Genomic DNA, 13,051 nt, shown 5'->3' with positions numbered 1-13,051 from the left:
CTTCAAAGTAACAACACTTGGTCAGCACCTCATAAGGAACATTCATGCCATGTTTGGTTTCATTCCATTCAGTGGTTCTCTAAAAGAAGACATTTGTATGTATTTCTCATAGGGTCCCATGTTAAACTAAGTCCCCTGCAGGCGGCCATCTTGTTATTATAGATCGGCTTCAAAGTAACAACACTCGGTCAGCACCTCATAAGAAACATTCATGCCATGTTTGGTTTCATTCCATTCAGTGGTTCTCTCAAAGAAGACATTTGTATGTATTTCCCATAGGGTCCAATGTTAAACTAAGTCCCCTGCTGGCGGCCATCTTGGATTATGGATCAGCTTCATAGTAACAACACTTGGTCAGCACCTCATAAGGAACATTCATGCCATGTTTGGTCTTATTCCATTCAGTGGTTCTCTAAAAGAAGACATTTGTATGTATTTCCTATAGGGTCCCATGTTAAACTAAGTCCCCCGCTGGCGGCCATCTTGGATTATGGATCGGCTTCAAAGTAACAACACTCGGTCAGCACCTCATAAGGAACATTCATACCATGTTTGGTTTCATTCCATTCAGTGGTTCTCTAAATGAAGACATTTGTATGTATTTCCCATAGGGTCCTATGTTAAACTAAGTCCCCCGCTGGCAGCCATCTTGGATTATGGATTGGCTTCAAAGTAACAACACTCGGTCAGCACCTCATAAGAAACATTCATGCCATGTTTGGTTTCATTCCATTCAGTGGTTCTCTAAAAGAAGACATTTGTATGTATTTCCCTAAGGGTCCTATGTTAAACTAAGTCCCCGGCTGGCGGCCATCTTGGATGATGGATCCGCTACAAAGTAACAAAACTTGGTCAGCACCTCATAAGGAACGTTCTTGCCATGTTTGGTTTCATTCCATTCAGTGGTTCTCTAGAAGAAGTTCAAAATGTAAAAAGTTAACGCCGACGACGGAGGACGGACGCCAAGTGATGAGAAAAGCTCACTTGGCCCTTCGGGCCAGGTGAGCTAAAAAGGGGGGGGGGGGGGGGGGGGGGGGGGGGGGGGGGGGGGGAGGGGAGGTGGAGGATGGTGGACCTTGATTGATAAATTAAGATAAGATGCATGTATACATCATGATACCAGCAAAGTTTGAGGCTATAATTAGTTCATTTTGTTCATTTTACTATTTCAGTGGCATGGAACCCCTAAAACAATGACGCGTACCATTTTGACAAAAACTTTCCAGTTATATCATGTCGCGACTAACATTTTGGTCAAATTTTTTTATACGCTTACGGTTTACGTGTTACAAAAACATAACGACAAATTAATTTGGTAAAGGCAGATAACTTTTTAAGATCTCACTGGATCGCTTCGATCCAAATTAGGCAAAAATTCCTGAGGATGTAACAAACAATTTAGAAAAAGAATTTTGTCGATATCTTTATTTGTTACGAAGGAGATGCAATCCCAAGGAAAACAGTGTTCAGGGAGATAACTCCTACAAAGAAAATTGTTCGACTTAGAATGGGTGAAAATAAAAAGCGCATAAACTGTATGATACTATATAAGAAATATCTAAGCGACATCTTGCGAAACAAAAATTTTACGCGAGAACAAAATTAGGCGGAAGAAAAAAAAAATAATAATAATAATAATAATAATAATCAGAACAAATACAATAGGTCTTTCCACAGAAAAGTGGAAAGACCTAATAAATCTATAAATGTAGAGCTTGATTAACTATTTAATATCCCAACCCTCCAATTGTGGTATGGAACCTTGTGCTTAAATTTCTTACACATCCATACACTTATACTAAAGTTATTGTCTTTAAACTAATTTATTTTCCATGAACCAGTGATGTATACCACAAAAATAGTTCTCTAAAATTGATTTGGTGTTTTATCTATTTTCAACTATGACCCGAATTAAAATTTCTGTTAATTTTCCAATAACGTCTCTGAATTTAGATTCTGAGCAAATATGTAATAAAAGCATAGTTTCTGACACAGACATGACAGAATGAATGTGGTATAAGTTCTTAAATAATTTCAAAATTAGACATTTACCAATTATGGTCCATTATTCAAATTCTAAATACATGGTTGGATTCAGCATATCAAATAACCACATTGTTTCATTTTTTTGTTAAAATCAAACTCAGTTTTATTTTGGATACTTTGGACCTTTATGGGGTCCAGTTTGAAAAACAAGCCCAAAATCAAAAATTTTAAACACTGTTAGATTGCACACATTAAAGAACACCAATGATTTATTTTTTGAAGAAATCAAACAGTCTAATTTTGGACCCAAATTTGGACCAACTTTGAAAACCAAGCACAAAATCAAAAAATTTAAAACACTGTTATATTGACCATATCAAATAACACAAACTATTTAATTTTTGATGTTATCAAACAATGTTCAATTTTGGACCCCAATTTGAACCAAGTTGAATACTGTGCCCAAAATCAAATATCTAAATACAAGCTTCGATTCAGCATATCAAAGAAGCCCAACTATTTTTTTTTCTTTAAATCAAACAAAGTTTAATTTTGGACCCTTTGGACCTTAATGTGGGCCGACCATGCCCCAAATCAAAAATCTTAATACACCTTTAGATACAGCATATCAAAGAACTCCAAGAATTCAATTTTTTTTAAATAAAAAAAAAGTTGTATTTAGGACCCATGGACCTTAATCATGTTAATGTGGATCAATTTGAAAACAGGCCTCAGATTCAAAAAATCTTATAACACAATTAGATCCAGTATATCAAGGAACACAAATAGTTCAATTTCTAAAGAAATCAAACAAAGTTTAATTTTGGACCCTTTGGACCTTAATATGAATCATTTCAAAAACAGACCCTAAAATCCAAATATTAAATACCTAATTAGATTCAGCATATTAAAGACCCCAAAGAATTCAAGACTATTGAATTAAACACCACTGAAATTGCTAAACAATTAGCAATTTATACAAAGTATTGGTTTGGGCCTCTTTTAACTAAACCAATAAGGTTATAACACCTAAAATCAATACCAAACTATATTATACCAAACTATATTATATGGTATAACAACTTGTGGCACAATTAAATAGCAATAAATAGGCTTATACTCAAATTATTGTCCAGAAAACAGAAAATCCTTGTTTTTTTTGCCCCTTTTCAGCCCCTTATTATTAAACGGTTTGGACCATGACCCCTAAAATCACTCTCAACATTCCTTTTGAAGTATGGAACCTTGTAGTAAAGTTTCATAGAAACCCACTCTAATACACAAATTAGTGTCCTGAAACATGAAAAATGCTTGTTTTGACCCCTTTTTGGTCCTTACTTACTAAATAGCTACAACAATAACCCCCAAAATAAATCCCATCCTTCCTATTGTGGAATGCAACCTTGTGCTTAAATTTTATACAGATATATACAGTTATACAAGTTATTGTCTGTGAACCAGACAAATAATTGTTTTTGTTAGGCTCTTTCTGGTCCCTAATTCCTAAACAGCTACTATAATAACCCCCGAAAAAAAACCCAACCTTCCTATTGTGGTATGGAACCTTGTGCTAAAATTGAATAGAGATCCATACACTTATATTCAAGTTATTGCCTGCAACCTAGAAAAATAATTGTCTTCTGCCCCTTTTCGACCCCTAATTATTAAACGGTATGGGCCATGACACTCAAAAATTCGTAAGGGTTCCGCAGAACCCAGTGTCTCGCCTACTTTTGCCGTTAGTCGCAGGCTCAACAAAAATGGGGAAAATTTTTTTAAACATTTTCCTCTAGATACTATCTTTTGATTGTAAGAAGCTTCTGTCCAAGTCTGGTAAGAATCCAGGATGGTTTATGGAACTTATAAATGTTTTTAAAACTTTAACTGCAGACTATATGTAATGTTAACTGGAAGAAAAACTAAGTCCAGTAGTATACGAAAAAACAGGTAATAAATTTTTACAAAATTTCTTTCTAGATACTGTCTTATGATCATAAACAAGCTTCTGTCCAAGTTTGGTAGAAATCCAGGATAGATTAAGAAAGTTATTAAAATTTTAAAAACTTTAACCACAGAGTGAATGTAATGTTAACTGGCAGAAAAACTAAGTCTATTTATAAGTAAAATACGGATAAACAGGATTTTTTTTTTTTGCAAAATTTACTTCTGGATACTGTCTTATGAATGATCATAAACAAGCTTCTGTCCAAGTTTGGTAGAAATCCAGGATAGTTTAAGAAAGTTATTAAAATTTCAAAAACTTTAACCACAGAGTGAATATTTGTGGATGCCCCCACCGACGACGACGACGGAATGTAGGATCGCTATGTCTCGCTTTTGCGACTTTTTTTGCGACAAAAGTCGCAGGCTCGACAAAACTCATTCTAAACTTCTTTGAAGTATGGAACCTTGTGGTAAAATTTCATAGAAATCTATATTCTTATACACCAATTATTGTCCTGAAACATGAAAAATGCTTGTTTTTGGCCCCTTTTTGGCCCCTAATTCCTAAACAGCTACGACAATAACCTTTACAAAAATTTACAAAATTTATGAAAATTGTAAAAAATTTACTATAAAGGGCAATAACTCCTTAAGGGGTCAATTGACAATTTTGGTCAGTTTGACTTATTTGTAGATCTTACTTTGCTGTACATTATTGCTGTTCACAGTTTATCTCTATCTATTATAATATTCAAGATAATAACCAAAAGCTGCAAAATTTTCTTAAAATTACTAATTCAGGGGCAGCAACCCAACAACCTGTTGCCTGATTGGTCTGAAAATTTCAGGGCAGATAGATCTTGACCTAATGAACAATTTTATTTTTGTAAGATTTGCTCTAAATGCTTTGGTTTCAGAGATATGAGCCAAAAACTGCATTTTACCCTATGTTCTATTTTTTAGCCATGTCGGCCATCTTGGTTCGCGGGCGGGGTCATCAGACACATTTTTTAAACTAGATACCCTAATGATGATTGTGGACAAGTTTGGTTAAATTTGTCTCAGTAGATTCAGAGGAGAAGATTTTTGTAAAAGATTACAAAAATTTACGAAAAATGGTTAAAAATTGACTATAAAGGGCAATAACTTCTTAAGGGGTCAACTGACCATTTTGGTCAAGTTGACTTATTTGTAGATCTTACTTTGCTGAACATTATTGCTGTTTGCAGTTTATCTCTATCTATAATAATATTCAAGATAATAACCAATAAAATGCTTCGCTGGGCGCAGCTTGATACGACCGCAGAGGTCGAACCCTGAACAGCTGGGGCAAGTATGGACACAACATTCAAGCTTGATACAGCTCTGAATTTGGATTGTGATTAAATATTTGACACAGCATAGGTTTCTGACACAGAAAGAATGTGGTCTAAGAACTTCAATTTTTTTAATTTACCTATTATGGTCCAATGTCCAAAATCAAAATACATGGTTAGATTCAGCATATTCAATTTTTGTTGAAATCAAACAAAGTTTAATTTTGGACCCCAACTTGGACAAACTTGAAAACTGGTCCCATAATCAAAAATCTAAACACATGTTTAGATTCAGCATATCAAAGTACCCCAAGAATTCAATTTTTGTTAAAATCAAACTAAGTTTAGTTTTGGACCCTTTGGACCTTAATGTAGACCAATTTAAAAAACGGGACCCAAAATTAAAAATCTAAATACATGGTTAGATTTGGCATATCAAAGAACCCCAATAATTCAATTTTTGATGAAATCAAACAAAGTTTCATTTTGGACCCTTTTGACCTCAATATGAACCAATTTGATAGCGGGCCCACAAATAAAAAATCTAAATACATGGTAAGATTCAGCATATCAAAGAACCCCATATATTCAATTTTTGTTGAAATCAAACAAAGTTTAATTTTGGACCCCTATTTGGACCAACTTGAAAACTGGGCCAAAAATCTAAAATCTAAATACATGTTTAGATTCAGCATACCAAAGAACCCCATATATTCAATTTTTGTTGAAATCAAACAAAGTTTAATTTTGGACCCCAACTTGCACCAACTTGAAAACTGGGCCCATAATCAAAAATCTAAACACATGTTTAGATTCAGCATATCAAAGAACCCCAAAAATTCAATTTTTGTTAAAATCAAACTAAGTTTAATTTTGGACCCTTTGGACCTTAATGTAGACCAATTTAAAAAACGGGACCCAAAATTTAAAATCTAAATACACGGTTAGATTTGGCATATCAAAGAACCCCAATAATTCAATTTTTGATGAAATCAAACAAAGTTTAATTTTGGACCCTTTTGACCTCAATATGAACCAATTTGATAGTGGGGTCCACAAATAAAAAATCTAAATACATGGTTAGATTCAGCATATCAAAGAACCCCATATATTCAATTTTTGTTGAAATCAAACAAAGTTTAATTTTGGACCCCAATTTGGACCAACTTGAAAACTGGGCCAAAAATCAAAAATCTAAATACATGTTTAGATCCAGCATATCAAAGAACCCCATATATTCAATTTTTGTTAAAATCAAACAAAGTTTAATTTTGGACCCTTTGGACTTAATGTAGACCAATTTGAAAACTGGATCCAAAATTAAAAATCTAAATACACGGTTAGATTCGGCATAACAAATAAATAAATGTGGTCAAAGATTTTACAAATCTAATGCGCCATACTGTGCAATTAAAGATTACTTCTTGAAATTTTTCAATATTTGAAATTTGAAAAAAAAATAATATTTGAAGAATAATTCTTTTTAATTTCTGAAATCTGAAATGAGAAAAAATTGACCCCCCACAATTTCTTTTTACCCCCCCCCCCCCTTTTTTCCCCCAAACCATAATTACCCATTTAAATTTACCATAGTGCTAACTTAATCTATTTTATAATAGAATTTAAAATATAGTGTCAAATCTTTCATATGGATTTTTTTGTAAAAAAAAAAGATGCAACATTTGCAGATATTTTTACTGGTCTTCCTTTATAAATATGCATTTCTTTAAACATAATTTAAAAGCAGTGTAAGGGAAGTAACCAAAACGTTGTATTTGGATTACCTCCCTTACACTGTTTTAAATTATCTTAATTGTTCATTAACCATTACTTTATACATAATTTAAAAGCAGTGTAAGGGAGATAATTTCAATGATGTATTTGATTTATCTCCCTTACACTGCTTTAAATTATGTTTTGTACTAAAGTATTTGTCCATTAACCAGGACAACCTTGTTTTTCCCCCTTTTTTGCCCCTAATTCTTAAACGGTTTGAGCCATAACCCCCCAAAGCAAATCCTAACCATCCCTTTGTGGTATGGAAACTTGTAGTATAATTTCAGAGAGATCCATACACCGTTCCACAGTTATTGTCTGGAAACTAGAAAATGCTTATTTTTGGCCCCTTTTTGGCCCCTAATTCCTTAACTGTTGGTACCATAACCCCCAAAATCAATCCCCACCTTCCTTTTGTTGTATTGAACGTTATGGTAAAATTTCATAGAGATTCATTCACTTAAACTAAAGTTAGAGTGCGAAAACTAATGCTTCTTCGGACGACGACGACGCCGGACGACGACGTCATACCAATATACGACCACAAAAATTTTTTTGTGGTCGTATAAAAACGGCAAAATTTCCTTAAAATTACCAATTCAGGGGCAGCAACCCAACAACGGGATGTCAGATTCATCTGAAAATTTCAGGGCAGATAGATCTTGACCTGATAAACAATTTTACCCCATGTCAGATTTGCTCTAAATGCTTTGGTTTCAGAGATATAAGCCAAAATCTACATTTTACCCCTATGTTCTATTTATAGCCATGTCGGCCATCTTGGTTGGTTGACCGGGTCATCGGACACATTTTTTAAACTAGATACCCTAATGATGATTGTGGCCAAGTTTGGTTAAATTTGGCCTAGTAGTTTCAGAGGAGAAGATTTTTGTAAAAGTTAACGGACACCGACAACGGACGACGGACGCCAAGTGATGAGAAAAGCTCACTTGGCCCTTTGGGCCAGGTGAGCTAAATAGCTAGGACAATAGCCCCCCAAAACAATCCCAACCGTTCTTTAGTGGTATGGAATGTTGTGCTAAAATTTCATAGAGATCCATGAACTTATAATCAAGTTATTGTCTGCGAACCAAAATGTCTTCAGATGCAGACGCAGACAACACCATAACATAATACTACTGCAAATAAATTTGCGGTCGTACAAAAAAATCGCAATAATAAATGCACGCAATAATTTCGAATTTACGGTATGTAGTTGGCCACAAAAGATCCTGATATGAACTCTGCCAGACAGACATATACACCAAACACTTTTAAAATACCAAATATTTATTACAAAAATTATTAATGAAAATTACCTTCCATCCCTTGACCAGCAGTCACACCTGAAGATTCCTCTGACATGACAGACTGAAAAATAAGGAATATGCACTGTGAATATACCTTTACTCATATTTCTTGTAGAACTATTAAATTTCTAAAATATAAACCCCCCAAAAATAATATACAATAAAAATGTTACACATTATATAATATATTTATCGATAAAATTTTCATATTTTCCAAAAAATTGTGAGGCCCAGAGTAAAAGTGTACAGGTTGTTTTTGAATTTACTTTGTGTTTATTTGCAAGAGCATTTTAAATGCACCTTTGAATCGAAAATTATTCCAACTGTAGAATATTCTAATATTCTGTGACCTTACACTTAACTTGTTACCATTTGTCTTGATTATGTCTCCGTCAATTTTTGGATAACCTCCATTTGAAGTATGTAATTTGTGGTAAATTAAGTATAGATATGTTCAACCGTAAAATAAAATTGTCCCTTAAGCTAAGATAGTATTTGGGGTATAACTAAACTATATAGGCTCGAAGGAGCCTGTATATGGCTTACCCAGCATTTTTGCCCCTCAAAATTTATACAATGCAACAATAATATTTGTGTTTATTGGAAAATTTGTGCCAAAACCTGTCTTGCTGATCATTTTTGCTCAACCAGGTTTTGTAGTTTAAAGATAAAAAGCAGAAATGAAAATTAGACAAGAGCCTCAAACAAGAGTGTATCGCTTGAGAACCTTGGCATTTTGGCAAAAACTAAATTGGATTGATTGATTGATTGTTGGTATTTAACACCACTTTCAGTACTATGTCTATATCGTGGTGGTAAGGATTGATTGATTGTTGATGTTTAACACCACTTCCAGTACTATTGTCTATATCGTGGTGGTAAGGATTGATTGATTGTTGGTGTTTAACACCACTTTCAAATTCAGTACTATTGTCTATATCGTGGTGGTAAGGATTGATTGATTGTTGGTGTTTAACACCACTTTCAGTACTATTGTCTATATCATGGTGGTGAGGATTGATTGATTGTTGATGTTTAACACTACTTTCAGAACTATTGTCTATATCGTGGTGGTGAGGATTGATTGATTGTTGGTGCTTAACACCACTTTCAGTACTATTGTCTATATCGTGGTGGTAAGGATTGATTGATTGTTGATGTTTAACACCACTTTCAGTACTATTGTCTATATCGTGGTGGTAAGGATTGGTTGATTGTTGATGTTAAACACCACTTTCAGTTCTATTGTCTATATCTTGGTGGTAAGGGTTGATTGATTGTTGGTGTTTAACACCATTTTCAGTACTATTGTCTATATCGTGGTGGTAAGAATTGATTGTTGATGTTTAACACCACTTTCAGTACTATTGTCTATATTGTGGTGGTAAGGATTGATTGATTGATTGTTGGTGTTTAACACCACTTTCAGTACTATTGTCTATATCGTGGTGGTAAGGATTGATTGATTGATTGTTGGTGTTTAACACCACTTTCAGTACTATTGTCTATATCGTGGTGGTAAGGATTGATTGTTGGTGTTTAACACCACTTTCAGTACTATTGTCTATATTGTGGTGGTAAGGATTGATTGTTTGTTGGTGTTTAACACCACTTTCAGTACTATTGTCTATATCTTGGTGGTAAGGATTGATGGATTGATTGTTGATGTTAAACACCACTTTCAGTTCTATTGTCTCTATCTTGGTGGTAAGGGTTGATTGATTGTTGGTGTTTAACACCACTTTCAGTACTATTGTCTATATCGTGGTGGTAAGAATTGATTGTTGATGTTTAACACCACTTTCAGTACTATTGTCTATATCTTGGTGGTAAGGATTGATTGATTAATTGTTGGTGTTTAACACCACTTTCAGTACTATTGTCTATATTGAGGTGGTAAGGATTGATAGATTGATTGTTGGTGTTTAACACCACTTTCAGTACTATTGTCTATATCTTGGTGGTAAGGATTGATTGATTAATTGTTGGTGTTTAACACCACTTTCAGTACTATTGTCTATATCATGGTGGTAAAGATTGATTGATTGATTGTTGGTGTTTAACACCACTTTCAGTACTATTGTCTATATCGTGGTGGTAAGGATGGATTGATTGATTGTTGGTGTTTAACACCACTTTCAGTACTATTGTCTATATCGTGGTGGTAAGGATGGATTGATTGATTGTTGATGTTTAACACCACTTTCAGTACTATTGTCTATATCGTGGTGGTAAGGATGGATTGATTGATTGTTGGTGTTTAACACCACTTTCAGTACTATTGTCTATATCGTGGTGGTAAGAGTTGATTGTTGGTGTTTAACACCACTTTCAGTACTATTGTCTATATCGTCGTGGTAAGGATTGATTGATTGATTGTTGGTGTTTAACACCACTTTCAGTACTATTGTCTATATCGTCGTGGTAAGGATGGATTGATTGATTGTTGGTGTTTAACACCACTTTCAGTACTATTGTCTATATCGTGGTGGTAAGAGTTGATTGTTGATGTTTAACACCACTTTCAGTACTATTGTCTATATCGTCGTGGTAAGGATTGATTGTTGATGTTTAACACCACTTTCAGTACTATTGCAGGGGTTCAAATTAACATTTGGTACTGGAAGGTCCAGGACCTTTGACACTCCAAACTGAAAGGTCCTACTTTTACAGGAAAAATTTCATAACTCAATAAGATACAAATTAATGAGCTTTTGGAGTGAGGTTAGTTTGTTTCATCATATTTGAACTGCATGTGATGTTTCGTTTCTCATATAATGCCTAAATTGGCTATCCAGCAAATAAGCAGTTTACAACCTTCAATATTGAAGTACTGCTTACACATCAACACCATTTTTGCACTGGATTTCAAGAATAAATTCATAGTAACTGAAGGGTTTCCCTTTTTTGCAATACTGTATGCAGTGTTGAAAAGAACCTTATATCTATTTAACTGATCAGGCTTACATTCTGCTTGAGAATACATTGTCCAAGTTTAGTGTCTGACAATTAATCTTTAGTCATAATTAGACTTAAAATTTGGGTCACTTTCATGGATCCACTGCTTTAAACAAGATAAATGCTGGGGTGTCACTTCGTATATTTTTATTGGGTCTATTTTAAGATTTTGTGTTCCCCTTACAAGTGCACTTTCTTTTTCTGAATGAGAGGGGAACTTCTGGCAGTATGTGCATGACATTAGACCAGTTGATTCATCAAAATATAGCCACGGTCGATCGATTTTCCTGAAGGGCTCCGTTCCCGTTTTTCACGATCGCATTTTTTGTTTTTAGTGAGATCTTCATTTGATTTCTTTTGAAGACGTTGAAGACACAGGCACTTGTTTCTATCCATGGGAAGGTTGAATATCCTTCCATATTTATGGATAGTCGACCTTCCCATGGATAGAAACAAGTGCCTGTGGTTGAAGACCGTTCATAATCTTCAGGCTTTCTCTTGGAAGACGTGACACCAAAGTGAAACGGACTCATTTTGTTCTAAAATGTCTAAATGATTAAATGATTTGTCACGTGACTTCTCGCAACTATTTATAACCTTGTGTTTCCAAGAAATACAAGGTTAAAAATAACTTTTATCACTCGTCTGCAAGGTCAGGGATGAAACATTTTTTTTATCTCAATTTCAATAATAATATAAGTATGGCTTAAAAATGACGATACAGATGGTTAAAAAGGTCAGCAAAAATCATTTTTATTTCCTTTAAGATCGAAGGTCCGTCGGGCGTAGCTAGTAACCAAAACGAAAGTCCGATTGCAACAGTGGAAGGTCACGGACCTCGGACCACTGCTAATTTGAACCCCTGAACAAAGTTTAATTTTGGACCCTTTTGACCTCAATGTGGACCAATTTGATAACGGGGCCCAAAAATCAATAATCTAAATACATGGTTAGATTCAGTATATCAAAGAACCTCATATATTCGATTTTTGTTGAAATCAAACAAAGTTTAATTTGGACCCAAATTTGGACCAACTTGAAAATTGGGTCCATAATCAAAAATCTAAACACATGTTTAGATTCAGCATATATAAGAACCCCAAGAATTCAATTTTTGTTAAAATCAAACTAAGTTTAATTTTGGATCCTTTGGACCTTAATGTAGGCCCCTTTTTGGCCCCGAATTCCAAAACGTTTTGGGCAATTATCCCCAAACTCAAACCCAGCTTTCCCTTTGTGATGGAACCTTGTAGTACAATTTCATAAAGATCCATACACTTACACACAAGTTATAGTCCTGAAACTAGAAAAATGCTTGTTTTTTGCCCCTTTTTTGCCCCTTATTCCTAAAATTTTGAGGCAATTACCCTCAAAATCAATCCCAGCCTTCCCTTTGTGGTATGATACCTTGCAGTAATATTTGAGAGAGATCCATACACTTGAACACAAGTTATTGTCTGGAAACTAGAAAAATGCTTATTTTTGGCCCCTTATTCCTAAACGTTTTGGGCAATTACCCCAAACTCAATTCCAGCTTTCCCTTTGTGATATGGAACGTTGTAGTACAATTTCAGAAAGATCTATACACTTACACACAAGTTATTGTCATGAAACTAGAAAAATGCTTGTTTTTTGCCCCTTTTTTTGCCCCTTATTCCTAAAATTTTGACGCAATTACCAAAATCAATCCCAGCATTCCCTTTGTGATATGGAACCTTGTGGTACAATGTCAGAGAGATCCATACACTAACACACAAGTTA

At 34.4% G+C, this 13,051-nt stretch overlaps 1 protein-coding gene across 1 annotated transcript in view; it reads right to left on the bottom strand.

Moving 5' to 3' along the window:
* LOC127731840 (uncharacterized) overlaps positions 1–13,051 on the bottom strand; it is a 96,397-nt gene that overhangs the window by 65,603 nt on the left and 17,743 nt on the right. The window contains exon 2 of the mRNA XM_052240686.1: positions 8,342–8,393. Coding sequence (XP_052096646.1) covers positions 8,342–8,393 — 52 coding nt within the window. The remainder of the gene's footprint in view (positions 1–8,341; positions 8,394–13,051) is intronic.

The sequence above is a fragment of the Mytilus californianus genome, unplaced genomic scaffold, assembly GCF_021869535.1.
Source record: "Mytilus californianus isolate M0D057914Y unplaced genomic scaffold, xbMytCali1.0.p SCAF_21, whole genome shotgun sequence".
Lineage (NCBI taxonomy): Eukaryota > Metazoa > Mollusca > Bivalvia > Mytilida > Mytilidae > Mytilus > Mytilus californianus.
Note: the sequence above shows the minus strand (reverse complement) of the source record. Positions and strands in the feature narration are given on the sequence as shown.